We start from the raw sequence: 21,416 nt of genomic DNA on the forward strand, positions 1-21,416 counted from the left end.
GCGAATGCAAATTGTAATGCGATGTAAGCCACAATAAAATGCTCGTCGAAGCAGATAACGGAAGTCCGAACCTTCGTAACGAGGCTTCAACACTCTCCTGTCGTCTGTCCTCCCATACGACATCTTCAGTTTTCACCTTTCCAAGCCAAAGTTCTCCTACACTTCGTCATGGAACCCCGATCTTTCACGCTTGTCAAACAAGCCAGCAAAAAAAGAGCATGTCGGGTGGTTTTGCTTGGCCAACCGCGATGCTGTGCCTGCCAGCTTGGCATACTCGCATTTGCTACGCTGTAGACAAGCGGTCCCCCTTCTGATCAAGCGTCACGCTCCCCCCAAGTTCCATGTGGGTCCGTCCCGGCGTCCTGAACTCTCGTAGACTGATCTTTTCGTCCGTCTGCGGTCGCTCGCGCTCGACTTTGGGCACTTTGCGCGTTTTCACGTCTTCCCGCGCGGCGCTACTGGCTGCTGGATCTCCTTCCGCGCCCGTCAATGAGGCACTTGGCGCCGGACATGGCTTCGCACACGCCGGCCACGGCCACGGCTTGGGACCAATTAGCCTCTCTCCACCCATCGAAGACCAACAGGCCGTCTACTCCGACTTCATGCCCATCGTACCACCCGAGTGTCTGCGCGTACAGCAGGGTTTGCAAACTGAGGGTCGCACTGTAGGCCCGTCCTCCTTCACCGCCATGTTCCGGGACATGTCGCCCTACATAAACTTCCATCGAGGCACAACCATGGTCATCCACCTACCTGGACAATTGGTGGAATCCAACCTCTTCGGCGCCGTCATGCACGACATTGCATTACTCAATACTTTCGGGGTTAAGCTGGTGCTAGTGGCCGGATCGCGACCGCAGCTTAATCGGCAATTATCGCTCCGGAAACTCTCGCAGAGATTCGACTGTGGTATGCGCATTACAGGGCCCATGGAGCTCCAATGTGCAATGGACGCAGCAGGATCTGTGCGGTTCCAGATTGAAAGTTACCTTGGACGAGGAATCGTCAACTCGCCCGGACGTGCCAGAACTATTAACATCGCTTCGGGTAATTTTATCACGGCGCAACCCGTGGGTGTCAGAGGAGGAGTGGACTTTAAAAACACAGGCGAAATGCGACGACTCAATGTCGATAAGGTGCGCGCTGCATTGGATGACGGAGATATTGTGCTCATTTCGAGCATCGGCTACAGTGCCAGTGGTGAGGTCTTCAACTGCCTCTCGGAACAAGTGGCCAGCAAGTGTGCTATTCAACTAGAGAGTGCCAAGCTTATCTTTATGCACAACGGCGAGGAACTGATCGACTCGCGATCGAACTCGGTCGTGCAGACTCTGGTGATTGAACAGGCACAACAATATGTGGAGCTGGCACGACAAAACCCGGACATTAGCGGTGACTTCTTGCTATACTTGAAGGAATCTATCAAGGCATGTGTCAATGGAGTCAAACGCTCGCATCTAGTCAGCCGACACGTGGATGGTGGTTTACTACAGGAGCTATTTACCCGTGACGGTGAAGGTCTCATGATCACTAAGCACATGTACGAAGGGATCCGCATGGCTACAACTAATGATATCGTGAGTATCATGCGTCTCATTCAGCCTTTGCTGGACGATGATGTGCTGGTGTCGCGTGACCAGGAACAGATTGAGAGTAACGTGGACACATTCACAGTTGTGGAGCGCGACGGTGCTATCATCGCTTGCTGCACCCTTCAGCCGTACGAGAACAACTTTGCTGAGATGGGTTGTGTGGCTGTGGACCCCACCTACCGCAATCTTGGCAAGGGTAATGCAATGCTAGGCTACATTATGCGCAAGGCAGCAGCCATGGGCGTCAATAAGCTGTTCGTGTTGACGACGCGAACGGCTCATTGGTTCTTGGAGCGCGGCTTCGTGGAGGCTACAGTGAACGACTTGCCCCCTTCGAAGCTGGCCAAGATCGACCTAAAACGCAAATCGAAAGTCTACATTTGTGACATCAGCACCAAGAAAGCTCTGGACGAGAAGGAGCTGCTGCTTCAGATGGAATAACGCGGTGAACTTCCAGATTTTACGATTGACCGACTTTTTGACTATCGGCCAAACACCTCATTGATTAGAACGGAGGCAGAAGAGCAGGACATTGCACTTATTTAAATTCACAGCAAGCTGGACAGCAATGACTCTCGGAAACCACTGCTCGGATCTTTTTATCCCATGCTTCTCTATCTTGGTTAACTGACGCTATTTGGCGAGCTCGTCTCGTGTTTGGCAGGCATATCCAGTGTACCCTTGATAACAGGAGCAGACGCCCGTTTTGTAGTTGCACCCCCCACGGTTGGAGCACTCAACAAGGCATTTATTCCCAGCGACGCCTACAGCGGTGCCCCCTGGTACCGCCTTACCCTGGCAGTTGGTTTCGTCTGCAGTCGTGTCGGGGTCGTTTCCAATGGGGCAGTGACCTATTGAAGTTAAACGTGTTACTACTACTGCTATGCGTTGGACAAGGATTAAGCGTACGTTTCGAGCAGTCCGCCCCAAAGTATTCTGTGGCTTGTAGCTCGCCGCTTGCCGTCCCGACAGCCCAACCAGAGTCGCAGACACAGCCGAAAATCCTGTCGGCGTCCCAAGCACCAGAGAACTGCCAGCAAATGATCAAATTACTTGGTGAATCCGATGCTACCGTTTGAAAACGGGCGTACCGGATTGTCTCCGTAGGTTGTTGGGGGAGAAATGGGCAACGCGTTCTTGGCTGCTGCCATGCTGCGCATACTCATGCACGTTCCTCGGTCAGAACAGTCGTTCGGACAACTCACTGTCACATACAACCACCAGTGAGCACAATTTAACACACAATTCTCCACACCAAGATGCGTACTCCTTTCGCATGCAGAGCCTTCAAAACCGGGGAAGCATTTGCAAGCCCCTGCAGCTCGATCGCAGACCCCCATGCCGGAGCATTCGACAAGAATGTCATGAGCTGTAGTGGTGCTTGTGGGAATAGAATTCCAGGCGAAATTTGATGGACATACACCTGCAATGGACGATGAGTTAGACTATCTGCTACATGGTTAATCAGTAGGATACTCACGAGTAGAACAGTCTGGTGACTTGTATTCTGCTACATCCGTTGGTGATCCCCAGCCAATGCTGCAAATACAAACCTTTGAGAGAAGCGTACACGTACCATGACCACTGCAATCATTCACATAGGTACACCCTTCGCCACCTACAGTGCTGCTCTCTTCAATCGTATTGCCTCCTGCGTCTCGAGTGCGTACAATAAAGTTTCCAACCGCATTATTTGAAGACGTGGTAATCTTGTCGACTGTGAACGAGATTCCGCTTGTCGCTGGGATATTCGCGCCTGCAATCTGTAGTTTAACGGAGCTTGGTGTAGAGATAACAGCGCTACTAGCGCCGGGAATATTTACCAAAGAACTCGCTGTAATCGTCCCAGCCCCAACACTGTAGTCAGCAGGAAGTACAGCCTCGATATAACCTCCAAGAGGAATTGTTGTCGAGGTGTCGAGCGTCACAGTCGCTACTGTAAGTGTGTTGGGAGTCTTGAGCAACGGGCGAACACGACCATACGTGAGCGGCTTCTTGACAATCGGTGTACCTGCCACTGTCGTCAACGCTTCCAAGGCATTGCCACCATTATCGGTGATGGTTACTGTGTACGATCCCCATGTGGGAGTGCAATACTCGACAATGAATTCGTCGCAGGAGGAGCCAGGATTTACGATGTTTTGCAGCCTAAATCCACGTCCGGTTCCAGGTAATACAGCAATATTTCCCAGCGTCACTCTTGCAATAGTTGAACTGGCCAGAGAGACAATAGTATTCACGATAGGCAAGTTTGTGATGTGACTCAGGGTAGCGCTGCTAATGTCAAAACGGGACGGAAATGTTACCTCCACTCGACTTCCTGGTGGCACGTAAGCCAAGTTGGCAAACACCACGTTGTATTCGGTCGTAACACCAGCCCAATAGGATACAGGAGTTATCGTCGCTGACGGAAGCGTTGTGCTTGTGAATGTTAGTGTGTTCGTAGCAGTACTGACTTGAAAAATGGCACCATTGGGATGCCGCGTATCAACGTAGAACGGTGGTGTGGACAGTGCTGCAGCATTAATGATGTTGCCGTAGGTGATCGACACAGTTTGTCCTGCAGCGATGTCTTGACCAGCAATTGTGAGGAGAATATACGGTGATGACACTCGCAGCTCCGTTGACGCTAGATCGATGCCCACCAAGCCTGCAAGAGTAGCGCTGCTGAACACGATCGCGCCGCCGCTGAGAACAGGTACTTTCAGCGCAATGACACTTCCAATGCGTAACGTGACATCGGTTGTCAAGGTGGCCGTGTAGGACGTTGTTCTACCAGCAAGCAATGAAGGAGCTGTCACCGTAGCAGCATTGGACATAGTCCAAGAAGTGAAAGTAGAGCCTGGTACCGTTACTGACTCCAAGGTTGTGCCACCAGCATTCTTAGTGCGGATGAAGTAGCTTGATGACAAGCCCAAACCTGCGAGCTATCATGTCAGCCTTCCCAGCATTTCATTCCGACAGGACGCAGCGTACCTGGATTCGAAATGCTATCAAGAGTAAAGGAGATGGCTCCAGCTGCAGCATTGGTCGTTGCAATCGTGATAGTCACTACGCCAGTAGCGGGTGATGCTACTATCGTACTAGTTGAATCTATGCCAACAATGTTGGACAACGTCGACGCCGAGTCCACGTAGAAAGCAGAGGGGAATGTCAAGACGATCGTCCCGCCGACCGGGATGGTGGTTCCTGTCGTGAAGGCCACATCCACCGCTCCCGTGACGCCACCATTCAGAGATACCGGAATCACAGACGCCGAAGTGATCGCCGCATCACTAACCTGCACGCATAACGCCCAAAGCAGCAGTGAGATCAGCATTGTGTCAATGGCAGCGTTTCCTTTCGCAGCTGTTCATGACTTCCAGATGGATACAGTAGAGTTCTAGTTTGAACTGGAAATCATAAAATATTCTAGAACACCATTGACATTCATAAACCAATATGTGGCGTCGAGCGCTTGTGCGTTGCGCGCCAACGCTGCGATCGTCGTGCGCTGCGCCCCAGTCGCTCTCGTCTCAGGCGCTGCGCCGGGTATGCACAGCCAGCTCCTCCGCGTCTCATCTGCTGCACGTTTCCAGAGCCTCGTTTCCGCACTTGCACAGCCATAGTCGCTGCTTCGCCACTCAGAGCGGCGATATTGAACCACCAGTTTCGCCGACGACTTCCAGCGAGTCTACAGTCTCGGCCACCGAGTACTCTGGTGCACCTGGAGTAGAAAGCCCTGGTGAGAAGTTCGTGATGGTCTACACGTGCAGCGTATGCGAGACGCGCTCAGCCAAGACCATCAGCAAGCACGCCTACTACAATGGAGTGGTGCTGGTGCGTTGCCCTGGCTGCGAGAATCTGCATCTCGTCGCCGACCGGTTGGGCTGGTTTGAAGACGACTCGACGGACGTGGAGAGTCTGCTGAAGCAGAAGGGCGAGAGCGTCCGCTTCGTCACGGGTGAGAACGTTCTTGAACTCACAGAGAACGACATCCTTGGCAGCAAGAGCGAGGAATAGACGCCAAGTACAATAACAGTGAGGATTCTTTTGCAAAATAGACATTCTGTTCTTGCAGAGAACGCGTTGGATACATGCCTTTTCAATTGATGTGTTCAACCGCCTAAAGTAAACGCTGCGAGATATTTTCTAGCTTCTGCTCGGCTCAATCTACGCGGATTGACGCTGGAATGAGCTGGATTAGACTGATTATTCCTCGGTGAGATGCTGAAGCCACACCCTCCGGCCTTCGCCGCGAAACATGACCTGCTCGTGCGTGTTCACCTGTACGGAAGGGTTCGCAGATGCCAGCTTGGTGGTCTTAGCTAGACGCGTCGAGTCGATCGTGCTGGTCTCTATGTGGTGCTTGCGCTTTTTGCTCTGGTTCTTGTGTCGAACCATGTGCTCTGACAAGCTCTCCTCCTTCCCGTACACACGTGAGCACACGGGGCATTTGAACCACTTCTTGCCGTTCTTCATCTCGATGATAGGTTGGAGTTGATCAGGCAACACAACGGGCGCCAAGTTGGTTTCACTCGACGTCTTCTCTTTGTCCTCTTCGGGTTTACCCGCACATTTGTGGAACTGCATACCGCGACGTGCGTTAAACTTCATATCACAGAGCGGACACGTAAACGGATGCAGCTTCTTCTCATCCACAGCTTTGTTCGGTAGCAGCGCTAGACTGGCGATACCTGCCTGCTTGTTTTGGCCGATACGAATACCATTCTGTGCCGAGTACATCTCCTTGCTTGTCTCCATGTACGCTGCGATCACACAGCCAGCCACCATAGCGTCGAATTGATGCACATGCTCACGGACGTCACGGAATTCAGCAAACATTTTCTTAGCGCGACTTCCAACAATTTCGTGTAGATCCAAATTGCTGATTGTGTGGTCAATCAAGCGGCACGCTTTTTGTTTCATCTACAGGCCACGCCATCCACGTGAGTAGGCTTTAAAGGCAGAACAATGAAATGCTGCCAACCGTACCTGGTCCTTGTAACCAATACGCGTTCTTCGCTCATCCTTGCCCATCTGACTAAGGTTCATCTCGACGAACTCGGCTGCGCGTCTCAAGTTCCCAGCCATCTCTCCATCCTAGATCAAACCAGCACTCGTGAAATAAACGCTTCCCTCCCTTCGGCACCACCACTCTCAATTACCTGCGAAATCAGTGTCCGTAGGTTGTGACCAGTCGAGAACAACTTGTTGGGCGCAGGTCCGTGGTGCGACTTGTCCTCTTCGCCTTCGAACTTACGGTAAGCGCTTCCTTCGTGCACAATGTGGTCCTGCACCACTGTACCGCATCCATTACCATCCACGCCATTACAGATCGTATCTCCACGTGCGTAGTCTGTGATGAAATTGTTCTGCTCTGTGTTGCCGCAAGTCTCGCATCGAAATCGCGGTGCTGTCAACATTTCAAACAGGATTAAAACACAAAAGTCACTACCTCTTTTACAGCACCGAACAACTCCACCAGCGCGTATATTAGCCCGGAATTTACCTGTCTTCTGCTCAGCATCGAGCTCCGAGAACTCGTCAGCGTCGGACTTGCCGGCCTGCTTCATCTTGCGGATCAGCAACATCACGTCGTTCACCTTAAGTTCGGGCACCAGCAAATTTACGATACGCTCCTCCATGGGCAGCGCTGGTTCATCGGCTTGTCTGGCAGCTCTAGCAGCTGCAGCACGAGCTGCCGCCTCCTTTTTGGCTTTCTTGGCCGCCTCCGCCTTCTTTTTCCTGTCGATCTACAGCCAGCATCAAACTCCATTAAAACACGAGTCTCCACAGCAAATAATACGCAAAACTAATTGCTACAGACCATGACGAGAGGCTCATCATCCAGCGACGGCCGGCCACCAGCCTCCGCGGTCGCGTTTGCCTCGGCTTCAACGGCTCCGAAGCCCGCGAACACATCTTCAGCTGCGCCGTTGTTCAGAGCCGCGAAGAAGTCGTCAGCACCGGCATCGAGGTCCATTGTGGCCAAAGGTTGGTACGGTAGGGTACGTAGGGTGGAACCCCGTGTCTCTGTGGTGCCAGGGGGGCAGGTAGAGCGAGGGAGGGTGAGCACTTCTCCCCCACTTGTTCAAATGGCGAGTGAATGAATACTCAAGAGGCAGAAATATGGAAGTATCGTAAATGACCAATTTATGGCATTGGTTGTTTGTTTGGGGTGTGATGGATTGCTATTTAAGGTTTCCAAGATGGAGCCATGCCTGTTTCCGATAACTAGCGCGACAAACTGGGCATAGCGAGACTTCGTAGATGTTGAAGTCCTCGAATGCAGAGAGGCATTGCGAGTGAAAAGCATGAGAGCAACTGAGGAGAGATACACCCTCCATTGACGAGCTGTGTGGCAGTTTTCATGAGACACTGATTCGTTGATAGGAAATTGATAAACAAAAACTTCGTACCTGAACGCGTTAATGCAGATAGCACATTCGCGTTCGCCTCGAGCTTTGGCCTAAACGAATGGTCAGCAACGTTAGCAGTGTTGATGATTACGGCGAAATGGAGTTTTTCGACATAGCTGTAACCTTTTTGAAGATGGCAAACCAGTCGTCGCCTCCAGGGAACGAAGATCCTGTCGCCGAGGTATGCAGAAGTTAATGATGTGGCAAAACAAGTCCAAAACTACAGTAGAAGTCGTCACCAGTACCGGTCTCAGGGACGTGGTCTTGGAACACACGGCGGCTCATATTCAACGACTTGTCGAACTCAACAAGTAGAGCATCTATCGAGTCATCGCGCATGCTCATTGCGGTCACCAATCGATCGGTTGTTTTTCCTACCCTACAAGTAGGCAAATGATGAAGCAGTTGAGCCTGATGAAGTGAGGTTCAAAACGTGTTCATTATGGTACCTGTTGGCGAAAAATCGACGACGACGAGCGGGGTCACCGTTGCCGGAGCTATAGAACTACATGTACAGATGAACACAGCGCGTAAAAACTAACCCCAGCATCGGGGTGGTCGGGTAGCAATGATATAACCTACCTTCTGCCACAAGGTTGTTGTTTGTCGTCTCGTTGCAAACCCCCGAAATACGGCCTACATGCAAACCAAGTATTACACTAGATAAACTTTACCATCATCAGATTTCTTCGAACCTGAATTCGCTTGGCACTGCATTCGCGATGAAAAGCTGATGCCACAGTGGTGCACCGCTTTTGGTAGTCCTGCTTCCGGCAAAGTGGGCAAACGTGCTGATTCGTGCGCAAAAATCTGGATTGATAAGTTATTAGTATGCGTCGTACGAACAAGATATGGTGATGAACTTGCCTTTCAAAACTTGTGATGCAATCGAGATGGAACATGTGCGAGCAGCTTAAAATCACTTGTTCTTTTACTCCGAACGGTTCACGGCAGATAGAGCACGGGTGTTTGGTGTCGCCACGTTCTTGTGCTTGCTGTTCGCAATGCTCCCATTCATCTCGTGTGAGCTTCGGTGGTGGCCGAGTAACCTGAATTACAACAGCACAGTGAAGAATACTGGATGGTCACATTGATCGTCTCGAACGTACAAGGCCTCGCTTCTGCGCAAGAGTTAATCTAGGGCGACGTTGTTGGCTACGTTGCGTTCCACAAGAAGAGCATCGATCCGAATCTCGGCCGCAATTACTTGAGCGCGGCCTCTCATTATTTTCGAAAGTGCAGGTCTCGCAAACCCAGACACATCGATATACAGACTTTGACATGTTCCGAATTGTCAAATCGTCATTGTTCTCAATCTGCTAGTGAGCCACTCATGTGAGCGATATGTCCTTCAGAGTTTCTAGTATATGAATGCAAAAACAGGATGCCTACAGTTGGTTTTCGAGGTCTTCTTGAACGAATATGCAAGTCGAGTGTAATGGATCGTGCTAGGTGATCCTGAGATCATCCAAGCGTCAGTAGAAGCATCAGGATAAATAAATATGGTGGGTCTACCTGTAGCGCGGCTGCATTGATGACCGTGGACTTGTCCAGTTTGGAATATGGAAGTGTAGCTGCAATAAGGCCACAATAAACCAAATCAATTCACTGAGTTCTCCCGGTAGAACTTGATATCCATCCACCTTCGGTACGTCTTCCACGCCTCATGGTTTCGTTGACAACAGCGATCAAGAGCAGTTATCGAAGCTGCCCTTAGTGTTGAGGACAAGCCACGTTCCGTTTCGCTGAAGTCATTGCGCCAAGGGTCGGTCGAGATTCTGTCCATTCCAGATAACGGCTACTGTCATCCTCGTGCCGTTCGTTCATCTATCATCGCGAATGGAGCCGAAGCGTTTTGACATCGACGAGGAAGAACTCGGTTGCAAGATCCGCAACGTGAAGCTGAGCGAAAAGTGCCGCTTGAAGGATGAAGAGAAACCCGTCAAGGATGATGAGTCCCGTGCCGCCCAAGCCAAATTGGATTTCGAGGTCGAGCGGGAATGGAAGCAACTTCAAGATGCTGGAGTTGGCAAGATTGAGATTTCCAACAGTTCCTGGGCAAAGAAGGTCTGCAAGGGCCTTACCATGTAAGGGAACAAGTAGAGTCCATAGAATGTCACGGCAATGATCACTGATGCGTTTATTCTGCTGGTAGTAACCACATGAACATGCGTTGTGCCGACACGGGTCGGCTGATGTGGCAGTCAGATGAATGGTACGTTCAATCAACTAAATTGGTGTCCGTATGATCCGCTGGTTATTGACTTTATCTAAATGTTGATGCCAGGGGCCAGGATATCTTCCGCGTCGAACAAAAAGGTAGCACAACCGATATTTGCTGAAGTCATCCAGGTGCTAATCGTGCATTTTGTAAGTTAGCTCGTCTTCCGGTGGAGATTTTGAAGTGCCCTGCTGTGTCTCGCGAGATCAACTTCAGCTCAGCTGAAGAGATTACCAAGTTTCGACTGGAACAGCGTGTCTTCTTAGCAGGAAGCTGCATTGAAGGTACGTCTCTGTTCACGCTTGAGAATGAATGGACTACACTGAATGACTTTGTGCATCTATTCTTCGAAAGAATGGATTTTCAACTTCGGTTATGTGATCCCGGGCTCAACTAATACGTGGCAACAAACCATTGAATCAGCCGGCCCGGAAAATATGCTTGATCCGGAGGTGATGAGGTACGATTCATTGCCTCTTGTTTAACTTTAATGCCTTCATCTCACGGATAGTTCATGTTCCAGCGGCAAGCTCACGATTGAAACGGCATTCTACGACGGCCAACTGCCGATTGCCAAGACTGTCTACAGAATATATTACGTCTGATCGCGCTGGCGCCAACCAAGACAATGCGCGCACAGTGAAGCACCACAACGCCCCCAGATGAGCAAATAGCTAAAGGCAAATGCATGTACCGCAGACAACACCGTTCTTTCATGTCGAAACTACTGCCGCTCTATAGTTCTAGGCGCTTGTCCACTTCTCGTGTTTCACCTGCATTGATCGCGTCGATGGGATCAGGATAGGTAGGCAACTCAGACTTGAATAGGTACAAGTCGCGGATCCGAATAGGTCGAGGAAGTGCTCGCAGCTCTGCAAGTTCCGCTTTTGTGGCGTTCTTGCGTTGTTCGTGCGCTATTTTCTCGGCCGGATTGCCACGGCCGATCACCTGAACAATCAACTTCTTGGGGCTTTGTAGAATCCACTCGCGGTAGTGCTGAGCCATCTCACTCTTGGTCAGCGTCTCCATCTCCTTGGCCAGCTGAGCGTCCATATCGAACGCAAGTCGACGCGACGTGATCTCATACCAGTAGTGGTGCGTCGTCTCTAGAAGGTTGTGATCAGGCTCGAGTTTCAACAAAATCTGCGCTTGAATGTGATCATGGAAGTGCTCGTCCGCCATCATCTCGATCGCCTCTTCAAAGTCAACCATGAAGCGGTCAACACACGCAGTAATATACTCCGCTGCGAACAATGATGACTGAACCATCACGCCAAAGCCCAAGATGCCGTTCGTCACACGAACAGTGCAAGAAACGTCGTAACCCAGCTCCTGCTTAGTGCGCAGAGTATCAAACAGCGGTTCCTCCATCAACTGGTGCAGCAAGTCAGCGTAAGCCAGGCTACGCAGAGTCAACGGGCCGATCTGGTAATAGAGTTCCACTTGAGTGTTCGTCTCGGTCTTGTTCTCGCTGCGCTCCTTAAGTAGAAAACCCAAGGGTGTCTGGGGGATGGCATTGATAAGACGACGCGGAAAGTCACGCAACTGGAGCGGTGCAGACACACTTTGCAGCTGCGATTCGACATTGGCGATCATCTTCGACGCTACTGCATGAGAGATATTTCCATGTGCAAAACTCGCCAACCACGCCTTGCCCGCCCAGAGTTCGTTCGAGACGTACTTCTTCAGCGACTCCACGGTAGCAACCTCGATCGAGTCCAAACATTCCTCCAAAGAAAATGAGCGAATTTCCAGAAGTTGCAATCGAAGATATTTCGCTTTTTGTGCCACCTTCGTGATCGCGTTCTTCGATTCGCGCATCAATTCCTCTCGCATCACTTCAAAGCGTGCTTCATTGATCTCCGTCCCAAACACAGCCGCAACGACTACCTCGACAAGGATGTGGAGCTTATCGTTGAAGCCGCCAAAGATCAACTCCAGACCAGACTCCTTTACCTGAAGTGAGTACATGAGCTCAGCCACGTTGGCGTGGTAGGCGTACTCGTTAAGTGCATCCCGAACGAGCTTCACGTACAGCTGAGTATGACTCCAGTTGTCCACATTGGCCACCACACTGGGCAAATGTATCAACATCGCGACATGAGCACGAGGTGTAGCAAACACGCGATCCGGCTTGTACCACAACTTGCCGAACTTCGTCGTATCACACACAAGGCCCTCAACATCTGTCGAGTCCACAAGCGAGAAATCCCGAGGGATAAATTGGTTTGGACGAGGCAAGTGCAGCTTGGGGTTACTCCCTGCACTCTTCCAGCGTTGAATAATGGCTTCCGTAATATTCTCTTTCGAGTACCTGACGTCAAACCATTCCTCCTTAATAGCCTATCACAATAAAAAAAGTCAATACTCAATGGTCAAAGCTACAGATAACCCTGCTTCGTGATATACCTGCTTCTGAAATTCAACAGAGTCTTCAAACGTTTGGGAAACGATCGAGACACAGACGGACTCGGCAGTCAGGTGACTCAGCACTTCTTCTGCTAGCTCCTTCTTGAAGACCCCCTTGAAAAGGTCGTACCGCAAGATGTCCTCTGGCGCCACTCCGAACATCGACTGTACCCATGCAAGTAGTTGATTCAAAATTGCACAAAGGTATCACTATGATACGATAATGCTTACCTGCATAATCTCACCCAACTCTTCGCATCGTTCGACTGCACTATCCTCTTCCTGAAAGCGGAACGAAATGTCCGCCAGTGCCGCTAGCTCGTCAAATACCCACTCGGGGCAGCCATGTACCCTGAGCATATGAAGATACTCAAATACTGCATGGACGATTTCTTCCCAGTGAGAAATGCCCTCTAGTGTGAGCTTCATCGTGATATCAAACTTTGCTGCGTAGCTACCGCTGTCGTAGCCGTCTGTGTCTGTTACTCCGGCGGTGACAGCTGAGATCCAGCCTCGCTCTTTCAGCTGCAGTGCACACGGCATGAAGCGTAAGTATAACTTAAACAAAACAACTAATTAGGTTGGCTAGCTTACATGTGACAGCACAGATCCCTCGCTTTCGTGGCCCAGGAGACTAGCAATATAGTCCGATGGCTTCTGGTGATGTTGACCAAGAACCGGAGGGATCATCCAGTCAAGATGAAGGGTGTGGATATCCCGGACAGGCACGATCTTGCAGAGGAATGGAGCACCAGCACCTCGAGCCCCAAACGGGGGCCCTGCTGAAGCAAAAGATGGCACTTCCACGTGTTTGTTCGGAATGGCGCTGAACGACTTGGCCACCCACTGCTCTAGCTCATCCAGCGTGTTTTCACCACATACAACAAGCTTCATGATGCTGGCCGAATAGTATTTGTTGTAGAACTCTAGAATCTGCTGTCGCACGTCCACATTCATCTTCTTCGGTATCTCCTGGAGACTCTTCTTGTTTCCCCAGCCGAACCGATGGTACGGGTGCGTGGCAGACGATATGTCGCACAGAACTTGTTGCGTACGGATACGGTCGTTCTGTGTGGCCTGGCTAAACTCGGACTCGATGGCTGACAGCTCCCTGTCCATGGCTTCGGCCTTCATTAGAGGAGAGATGAAGAAATGCGCGAACATGTCGAGCGCAGGCTCCAAATGGTCCGGCCCCACCTCGAATGTGTAGCTAGTCACCTCGTTGTCCGTAGCCCCGTTGCTATAGCCACCATGAGCGCTTAAAAAGGACTCAAACTCGTTCTCATCCGGGTACTTTTCGCTGCCCATGAACAGCATGTGCTCTAAGTAATGTGCCAGACCAGGAAGCGACTCGGGTTCAGCAAAGCTGCCGACGCCTACAGTGAGACAGGCTCCAGCGCGACGGATAGGTGCACCCTCATGTTCTTCTTCATTGTCATCGAAGTTGCTTCCATCGCCTTCTTCGCTCTCGCTGAAATCGCTGCCCTCATCGCTGTCGCTCTGATTGCCATCCTCTCGGTTCGCACACTCGCTCTCGCGCGCCACAGCTGCCGCTACGTGCGCCACCTCCGCCGTGGAGATGAGGAGCGCCTGTAGCGCGTTGGGAAGCGTCAGCAACCGGTACTTCTTCTGGTCATTAGGCGACTTGGACTGCTCCACCGGGTCCGTCATTGGCGCCGTAGCCTACGATTGGGAACTAATGAGCAACATGACGATCAATTGATTCCCATAATTATGGTCCGATTTTGAAGCCATGTCTGCAGCTTATTTAAATCAAGTGATAAATTTGTCTTCTTTGATGAAAAGAGTACGTTTTCATTTTGGGACTTATTTTGTGGAGTCTCGCCAGCCACAGACGACAAATTGACACCATGAAGCTCGGCCGAGGCATCAACGTGGAGCACATCAAGCGTATGACGCTGCGTACCGTGCGCGAGAGCACGGAGGGACAACCAGAGACGCTTGCGTTCTTGGACGCTCTGGAACGCAACGACTTCGACGAGACGAAATGCAAACGCGAGGCACGCCACATGATGCTCGTGCTGGAGGCCAAGAGGAAGCGTCGCGCCGCTGAGCACCGCTCCACGCTTAACTTCCACGTGATCCGTATGATGAAGGGGCACCACGACCCGCGCCGCTAAGCGAGACAACGGACAGGCAAGAGACTATAGGGAGAGCAGAGGAGACGCCGACGGCAGAACCCTATCATTTAACCGATAAACTCTCGCTGGTGTCGCGTTTGCGATACCAAGCGCCGTTTTGCATGTGTTATTGACGTCGTGTTGCTTCAGATTGGGAAGTGAGCTATAAGTTGATGTTGCTCCGATTTAGGGAAATAGGAAAGCGTCGGTCTACTCGGATTTTCAGCACTCGACATGCTTTGGAATCGGGAGTCTAAGTTTTCTGCGTAACATAAGTTTGTTGCCTCAAAGTCAAACACGATCGGATAAGTATACCGAAAGGTCGAGTATTCAAGTGCGAATGATCCGTTCCTCGCGGCAATGGTGCCTGAAACGATGGTCAAGGTGAACAGTTCGTAGTGCATCCATATGCACGACCAGCGGCTTTAAGCTGGAGCAGGCACACCTTAACACCGCGGCACTGATTTACGCGTTATGACGTTGCTGATTAGGCCGTTATCGATCGAAGAGAATGCAATCAAGTGCATAAGCCTGAATTGCCAACATAAACGACAGTAAAATTTGCTCGGGCACTTATCCTAAAGGTGCTGGATGGACAATATTGGAGCTGCCCCACTACATGTAACAATACCAGTGAGCTTTTCCACCGTTGGTTGTTGGCACCTCTTAAAACTATACTACTTCTATAAAGATGCCGCTGCAGTTCGTGAAGGTATTGACAAATCTGTATATTACTGACAATAGTATGAGACTGGCACCTAGGCTGCTCGCCCTAGCTGGAGCGAGCATTGCCGTGAGTTGAAGTTTATTGGTGCTTACAATGTCTGGCGTGAGCCTCATTCAGTGAGGTGCCATTGAGCGGTTTGTCGCTGTCAAATTTCGTGAGCCCATTCAGTGAGATGTGAATCACACCGGTTGCTTGAGTCGCAATCAAGTTCCCATGTAAGCCGCGGAGGGTTTGATCTTGTGGATGACCTCGACTGCTGGTTCCAGGTCTTCAATCCTGGAACAGATTTCCTTGCTTGAGCTGTTCTCGTCTCAATAACGGTTAAGCAATTATTTCTTGTTATTGAAGTTAGTGTAGCCATCTCAAAATGGCTCGATACCATTGGACAAAAACATTACAAGGTGAGTGGTAGAAAATCGAATTTGTTTGGAAATTCAAACAACAACATCGAGCTTAAGCGACAGAGCGAGCGCTGGATGGACACCCTCCAAGTGCAGAAGGAGAACGTGGACGCCAACCTTGTCGGGAATGGGGCTACTGGCAAGCTTCACTTTGGAGGTAGGACTAAAGTATTTTTTAGCCTCTGTAGCAGCACCCTCTTCCTTTCCAATATGCTAAACTAGCCTCTTCTTGTCCACCTTATCGAATTGAAAGGCACAAACAAGTTATCGACGCCGAAGCGCAGCTTCGTGATCCATGACGACTCCAAATCTACTGGACAGAAGGAACTGAAAGACAGATCGACAAAAAGCAGGTGGGGCTTGGATTTCCGTGACTATATGTAGTTATTGCCGGTGGCTAGAGCCTATCTGTTAACAAGGTGCGAAATCCCTGTAGCAGACGTGTGCTCGGTGATATCTCCAACAAGCAGCGGGGCTGCCACAAGGATAGCAACGCAGCTGGGATCGCATCAACTAAGAAGGGTCTGGGTGGGCATCCGAAGAAGCTCAGCTCCAGCAGGAGGACACCCCTGACACCATTGAGATCAAAGTCAGGAGCTTTAGAAACACCAAAAGCACGGGCTTCATTAACTCCAAAAGTTCGAGCGACACTGATCTCCAAGGGTGCAATCAAGACGCCACGCGCTGAAAAAGTTCCGGTGAGTGGCTTCTAGCGCATTATCTCGCAAGTTACTCATTTTGATGATCTGTGCCATTTCTCCTGTAGGATATCGAGTTCGCATACGGTGGACTTTCGTCTCCTAAGGCAGATTCGGCGTACATGAAGGACTTGGGTGATGAGATTTGGCGAGACATTTTGAATGATGAAACGCCGACGCTTTTTGATGATTTCGATCTCACCCGCGCAGTCGATGCCTGGGATGATAGCCGTGAGAAAGCCATGCTGGAAAGTGGAGAACCTCCTTCTTTGTGGTGGGCTTCGCCGGATCTACAGACGAAAAAGGAAACAGGAGATTCGGATACTAAACAGTCGGAGAAGGAAGAAGAGCAGGACGATGATCTCAATGACCTGCCACCACCAGACAACCTTGGTGAAGATTCTGTTGCCGACCTCGATAATGACGGATTGCTCGAGGATCTCCTCAGTGTGGACGTTGAAGCGGTGTGCAGCGAGTAGTAGTCCTCAATTGCTTCGGAAACATGCTCCCCGAACCTGCTGTAGTCTGTTTTATAAGAATTTCATTTCAAGCGTAACCTATCTAATCGAAACCAACATTTCACTGGTTGCCCATCCGTGCTATCGTTAGGAATTTGGAAAGGGCATCGTCCTCTGTAGCTTGCCAGTCATCAATTGATGAGAAGAATGCATGGAGCTGCTCCGCAGGTGATGGTCCTGCCGACTGTCGCCGAGATGATATTGGCACGCCACGCTTGGTGCATTCCAGCACTTCTTGTGCTCGCTGAACCATTGTTAGTGGTATTCCTGCGGTGTCGACGTGTGGTTAGATCGTATCTCTCCACTACAGAGGCTCAAGACAGAACGTACCGCACTTTGCAGCGCAAGTAAGCGCATTGCTGTGACTCGATATACCATGACGCAGCTCGTACAGCGGAGCAGCACTAGACGTCGCAGAATATGATTCTGGCGCGTCCGTCGATGCCATAACGGTGCAAACTACACGAGCTGTAGTGGGTGAGCCTTCACGTTGTTCTCCTTCATTCTGACGAAGTGACGGGTTGACAATCAATTCTGGCTCAAGTAAATCATTTCGGAATATCTCCTGCTCACGAGTAGTCAGATGATCATAACTGCAATGAAGGCAATGAAGGCAACAAAGAACAACAAAGAATATGAAGTAACGCACCAGAAAGTGAGTCGTCATCACAACACGCGGTCTTCCCGGTGTAAGGCGCTTGGTAGCGAGGTAGTTGATGATGGAACTCTGTGGTAGCACTAGAAATCTAAGCAAGAGGCGTCATCGTAAAACGACCATAAGCGGAATGACTGCATACGAGCAAAGCTATTCCGTCGAGTTCCGCCGTTCCTTCAAAGGATGAACGTGAGCTGCCAGATCAATTTAGGAAATGGAAAAACTTGCAAACCTTTCCCAAATTCGTCGATCAAGAACAGCGACCGACCGTCTCCGTGGTTTAGCATCCATGCCATCTAAAAGCAAAAACGCTCAAATAAAATTTACCCATTGACGATATGATAATCGATCGCTTATTGTTGTTTTACCTGGTTACAGTCGATCGTGAACGAGCTCTGGGATACTGTCGCAGATTCCATACTAATAAAATGTCAGCTCCTGTACACTGGCACACAATGCTGAAGACAATTACCCTCACCTCTGGATTCTGGTGAAGACTTTCGTAACCAGTCCAATCTCCGCTACAGGTTGCTGTTAGTAATCGAATTTTGCAGCGCTGTCTAAACATCTTGAGCATGTACTCTGACCTTTTTCGGCTGGAACGAAAGATCCAATTTGAGCCATGTATTGCAGAAGGCCAACCATTTTCAAATACACAGATTTGCCTGGAAAAGGCAGGATTGTTAGCATATCGACTGGTGGTCAACTTATCGAAGTTGCATTGCCCACCCGATCCATTATGCCCCGTAACAACTGTGATGGAGTCACTAGAATCGAGAAAAATATCGTTCGGAATGTAGCGCTCAACAAGTAGCTCTTGGAGAGGGTGGCGCGCCTGGGTTGCCTTCAATGTGCTACCCTCAGAAATCAACGGTCTAAAACCATAAAAACCAGTTAGCCATAACATCATTTTGTAGTTGATTCACCGTACCGGGTAAAGTTGAAGCTTTTTGCGCAGGACGCGAACGAAATCAAGCAGTCTAGGTTCGACATGATCCAGGTCATTTCTGTAGAGCACCGATCAGTTATTGGAAGCTCAAGCTTGAAAAGAGCGGTATTCACCATGAATGCTGCCTTCATACTCCAACAATGCCATCGTTAGCTCTTCCAGGAGCTCTGTAACATCAATGTCAGTTTATCAGCAGCCATTACTAAGCGCAACGCTACAGGAGCTTCCTACCCCTTTGCAGGTCGAGAATGTATCCTGCAACTCGAATGTGTTAGTAGCACGAAGTGAACAATGTGTTTACCAATACTGTGTACGGTATAGTATTTTACCGTAGATATCTCCGATGGATTCGTCTAAATCGCGGCAGCAAGCATCCTAGACGGGCGAGCGTGAGTATTTCGAACAGGGTTTGTGGAGACTGCGCACCTTATAGTAGAAAGTCGTGTCGTCTTCTTGGAATTGGAACACGAAATCCGGTAGTGTAGTGGGCGATTCACAGCAGATCACATATCCTACTTGAGGAATGTATTGGACTGTAATCGATGACAAAACCGGATTTGCCTCCTGAACCTGAAACGCGACCTCCGTCAGCACCTGCCCACACGCAAATTAATCACTGAAATCATTTTGCAAACAGCAATGCAGCAACTTCGTACATTGTCAAGATCTTCGTAGCGCTGTCGTGCTGCATCCAGGGTATCGGATATTCCACTTCGGATAACCACAGTACTTTCTTGTTGACTCTCTTCGAAGTCCACTACGTTTCCAAGGAGATTGCTAACGTGGGTGACACCGCGCTCAGATTTTACCCTTGAGAACACGCTGGGCAGCGGAGATATGCTCGTTTCAGAAGCATCTTCGATCAGGGACCTACCGTGAATAATCCAAAACCAATTGTCCCATATTAGCATTTACCATACAAAAAGCTGGGTGCCTTACTGTGCTTCCAAAAAGCTTCCAATTGAGGTGATAAACCGACACCAGTCACCAACTGAAGCGCAGCGTCTTTTAATGCGCTGGAAAATCCCAGCTACATCTCGGAAATGCTTCAGCTTTCCAAACTACATCTAGTCAAATCACGCATTGCTTTGACCAAGAAAATAGGCAAGTATACCAGTAGTTGCCGCAGTTCGTCGTTTTCGGTGTCCGTGAAAAATGCGACCGAATTATGACGCTCGTTGATATGGGTATTGCTGACAAGTGGAGTCAGCATCCAACGGCGAAGCATGCTTCCCCCCGATTTGGTCACGGTTCGATTAAGAAGACCAAAAAGACTACAGAATTGTAAGTTAGCAGGTATGTACGAGATAAAATATAAATCCACGCCACCTGAAGCCTTCTTTAGCTCGACCAGACCCCTAAAAGAAATTCGCCATGGTGACAATTTAGCTGCTAAGATAATTGCCAGTTTTCACCACACTGCACCTTGACTAGTGATGGATGCGCCTCCTGCATGACAGTAGATACGAATAAGTATTCATGCTCACCAATAGTCTACCGCAAATGCTGGATTGGTCTACATGGTTAAATATTTGAAGAGATTGCAGCGTGGACTTATCGATGTACATGAATCCGTCAAGTGCAACTTGCTCCACGGTTGAGAAGTACAGGGATTCGGAGTCGTCCAATTGATTCCCAATCTGGAGATTGCTCGTCACGTATTGAATGAATTTCACCCTCTCAGCAACCCCACGTACTTTTTCGGTGGCCAAATAAAGCAACAAGGCTACAATCACAGAAATGAGGTTCAGCACAGGCAGAATCGGCGTAAGTAAACCAACCTCCGGTAGCGCGAATAAGCTGAGTGCTTTCGAAATTGAAGAAGCTCCCAAGGAACGTATACGCTTCTCGCCTGTAACACCTTCGTTATAAAACTGAAGTGCTTGAAAAATCTCGCCGGTAAAAAAGCAGGCCACCTACCGTGATGGTCTAGCCTGAGGCCCCCTGCACTCGTCAGAAGCTGCACCAAGCTGAACACGCTCAATTGATTGGCAAGCTTTTAAATAGTTGAAATCTGCTTGCCAAAACCAATACACGGTCAAGGCATCAAGTCGGCGACTCTCTTTATTTTCGCGCCGATACCATACCCGAATGCTACAATATTTTGACTTCATTAGTTGAATGAAAATCAACCACGTCAATACAGCACCAGAAGTCAACGATTACCTTGCGGACGCTAATACCTGTTTTCGTCTGGTGCGTATCGTCGAGCTTCTTTATCATTCGAAGCATTCCGTTCGTACTCGCGTTTCGAGAGGAAACAAGCACATGGTTCACTTCGAATTGCGTGTGCAGACGCTCAATAACCTATTTAGAACACAACAAAAGAGTATGAATTAGTTGGTGATGTTCAACCTAACAGCCATCTACCCCACCTCCTCCAGTTCCTGAGCATCAGATGTCTGGAGCTGCAGCGTCTTGAGACTCGTCGTCAACGCGTTATAGATTGCGACACCTAGTTCGCCTCGGTCGAAGAGAATCGACATGAATGTTAACTCCTCCTCCTCCAGTTCAACGTCGCTGGGTTGGAACCCCTCCCCCTGTCGTCGCTGCTCGTATTCAATGTTAGATCAAGATACGTTATATCATCTGTGCCGGCATACATGTGCTCGTGAATTTGACATCGATCGATCTGTTGTGGGCACTTTAATGTGGAATGCAGAATGCGGAATGGAGACCCGATGCCTCTCCCGGAGTGATGGTC

General features: G+C 49.9%; 10 protein-coding genes across 22 annotated transcripts; 5 read left to right on the forward strand and 5 right to left on the reverse strand.

Moving 5' to 3' along the window:
* The first annotated feature begins 229 nt into the window (after positions 1-229).
* PPTG_00741 (amino-acid N-acetyltransferase) lies at positions 230-2,237 on the forward strand. Its single transcript, XM_008892205.1, has one exon. It carries the CDS (start codon positions 342-344, stop codon positions 2,031-2,033), a length of 1,692 nt encoding a protein of 563 aa, XP_008890453.1. The 5' UTR covers positions 230-341; the 3' UTR covers positions 2,034-2,237.
* PPTG_00742 lies at positions 2,090-5,020 on the reverse strand. Of its 2 annotated transcripts, XM_008892206.1 has the most exons (6): positions 4,569-5,020; positions 3,073-4,512; positions 2,860-3,015; positions 2,684-2,796; positions 2,502-2,622; positions 2,090-2,443 (listed from the first exon to the last, which is right to left on the reverse strand). In XM_008892206.1, exons 1-6 carry the CDS (start codon positions 4,909-4,911, stop codon positions 2,226-2,228), a joined length of 2,391 nt encoding a protein of 796 aa, XP_008890454.1. In that variant the 5' UTR covers positions 4,912-5,020; the 3' UTR covers positions 2,090-2,225. The 2 variants fall into 2 exon arrangements, with proteins under 2 accessions (XP_008890454.1, XP_008890455.1); XM_008892207.1 differs by having other exon boundaries at positions 3,073-5,020.
* Positions 5,009-5,673, forward strand: PPTG_00743 (hypothetical protein). Its single transcript, XM_008892208.1, has one exon. It carries the CDS (start codon positions 5,034-5,036, stop codon positions 5,592-5,594), a length of 561 nt encoding a protein of 186 aa, XP_008890456.1. The 5' UTR covers positions 5,009-5,033; the 3' UTR covers positions 5,595-5,673.
* Positions 5,615-7,670, reverse strand: PPTG_00744 (hypothetical protein). 5 transcript variants are annotated; one of them, XM_008892210.1, is made up of 5 exons: positions 7,462-7,670; positions 7,084-7,327; positions 6,740-6,987; positions 6,567-6,674; positions 5,615-6,500 (listed from the first exon to the last, which is right to left on the reverse strand). In XM_008892210.1, exons 1-5 carry the CDS (start codon positions 7,555-7,557, stop codon positions 5,784-5,786), a joined length of 1,413 nt encoding a protein of 470 aa, XP_008890458.1. In that variant the 5' UTR covers positions 7,558-7,670; the 3' UTR covers positions 5,615-5,783. The 5 variants fall into 5 exon arrangements, with proteins under 5 accessions (XP_008890458.1, XP_008890461.1, XP_008890457.1 ...); XM_008892213.1 differs by having other exon boundaries at positions 7,402-7,670; XM_008892209.1 differs by having other exon boundaries at positions 6,740-7,327; positions 7,402-7,670.
* A 95-nt stretch (positions 7,671-7,765) lies between these two features.
* On the reverse strand, positions 7,766-8,338 carry PPTG_00745 (hypothetical protein; the record flags this gene model as incomplete). Its single annotated transcript, XM_008892214.1, has 4 exons — positions 7,766-7,928; positions 7,994-8,043; positions 8,117-8,163; positions 8,233-8,338. 4 exons carry the CDS (start codon positions 8,336-8,338, stop codon positions 7,766-7,768), a joined length of 366 nt encoding a protein of 121 aa, XP_008890462.1.
* A 1,494-nt stretch (positions 8,339-9,832) lies between these two features.
* On the forward strand, positions 9,833-10,938 carry PPTG_00746 (hypothetical protein; the record flags this gene model as incomplete). Its single annotated transcript, XM_008892215.1, has 6 exons — positions 9,833-10,080; positions 10,149-10,208; positions 10,281-10,312; positions 10,373-10,498; positions 10,569-10,674; positions 10,738-10,938. 6 exons carry the CDS (start codon positions 9,833-9,835, stop codon positions 10,817-10,819), a joined length of 654 nt encoding a protein of 217 aa, XP_008890463.1. The 3' UTR covers positions 10,820-10,938.
* PPTG_00747 (hypothetical protein) lies at positions 10,512-14,374 on the reverse strand. The gene is made up of 4 exons (XM_008892216.1): positions 13,218-14,374; positions 12,855-13,148; positions 12,624-12,788; positions 10,512-12,557 (listed from the first exon to the last, which is right to left on the reverse strand). The coding sequence occupies exons 1-4, from the start codon at positions 14,292-14,294 to the stop codon at positions 10,950-10,952; spliced, it is 3,144 nt and encodes a 1,047-aa protein (XP_008890464.1). The 5' UTR covers positions 14,295-14,374; the 3' UTR covers positions 10,512-10,949.
* Positions 14,375-14,423: 49 nt separating this feature from the next.
* PPTG_00748 (hypothetical protein) lies at positions 14,424-15,107 on the forward strand. The gene has a single exon (XM_008892217.1). It carries the CDS (start codon positions 14,495-14,497, stop codon positions 14,762-14,764), a length of 270 nt encoding a protein of 89 aa, XP_008890465.1. The 5' UTR covers positions 14,424-14,494; the 3' UTR covers positions 14,765-15,107.
* Positions 15,108-15,921: 814 nt separating this feature from the next.
* On the forward strand, positions 15,922-17,190 carry PPTG_00749. Of its 2 annotated transcripts, none has more exons than XM_008892219.1 (4): positions 15,922-16,049; positions 16,146-16,245; positions 16,332-16,584; positions 16,659-17,190. In XM_008892219.1, the coding sequence occupies exons 1-4, from the start codon at positions 15,968-15,970 to the stop codon at positions 17,067-17,069; spliced, it is 846 nt and encodes a 281-aa protein (XP_008890467.1). In that variant the 5' UTR covers positions 15,922-15,967; the 3' UTR covers positions 17,070-17,190. The 2 variants fall into 2 exon arrangements, with proteins under 2 accessions (XP_008890467.1, XP_008890466.1); XM_008892218.1 differs by having other exon boundaries at positions 15,923-16,049; positions 16,332-16,590.
* On the reverse strand, positions 17,115-21,364 carry PPTG_00750 (hypothetical protein). 7 transcript variants are annotated; one of them, XM_008892226.1, is made up of 27 exons: positions 21,316-21,364; positions 21,088-21,261; positions 20,879-21,019; positions 20,800-20,806; positions 20,633-20,726; positions 20,494-20,564; positions 20,410-20,438; positions 20,233-20,352; positions 20,138-20,161; positions 20,042-20,070; positions 19,827-19,986; positions 19,652-19,764; positions 19,369-19,582; positions 19,139-19,306; positions 19,042-19,087; positions 18,944-18,967; positions 18,826-18,879; positions 18,695-18,770; positions 18,493-18,638; positions 18,351-18,428; positions 18,242-18,284; positions 18,132-18,183; positions 17,996-18,059; positions 17,906-17,937; positions 17,758-17,835; positions 17,439-17,673; positions 17,115-17,375 (listed from the first exon to the last, which is right to left on the reverse strand). In XM_008892226.1, exons 1-27 carry the CDS (start codon positions 21,334-21,336, stop codon positions 17,170-17,172), a joined length of 2,499 nt encoding a protein of 832 aa, XP_008890474.1. In that variant the 5' UTR covers positions 21,337-21,364; the 3' UTR covers positions 17,115-17,169. The 7 variants fall into 7 exon arrangements, with proteins under 7 accessions (XP_008890474.1, XP_008890469.1, XP_008890468.1 ...); XM_008892221.1 differs by having other exon boundaries at positions 17,758-17,937; XM_008892220.1 differs by having other exon boundaries at positions 20,233-20,438.
* Positions 21,365-21,416: the final 52 nt, after the last annotated feature.

The sequence above is a fragment of the Phytophthora parasitica genome (genome assembly GCF_000247585.1).
Source record: "Phytophthora parasitica INRA-310 unplaced genomic scaffold supercont2.1, whole genome shotgun sequence".
Lineage (NCBI taxonomy): Eukaryota > Oomycota > Peronosporomycetes > Peronosporales > Peronosporaceae > Phytophthora > Phytophthora nicotianae.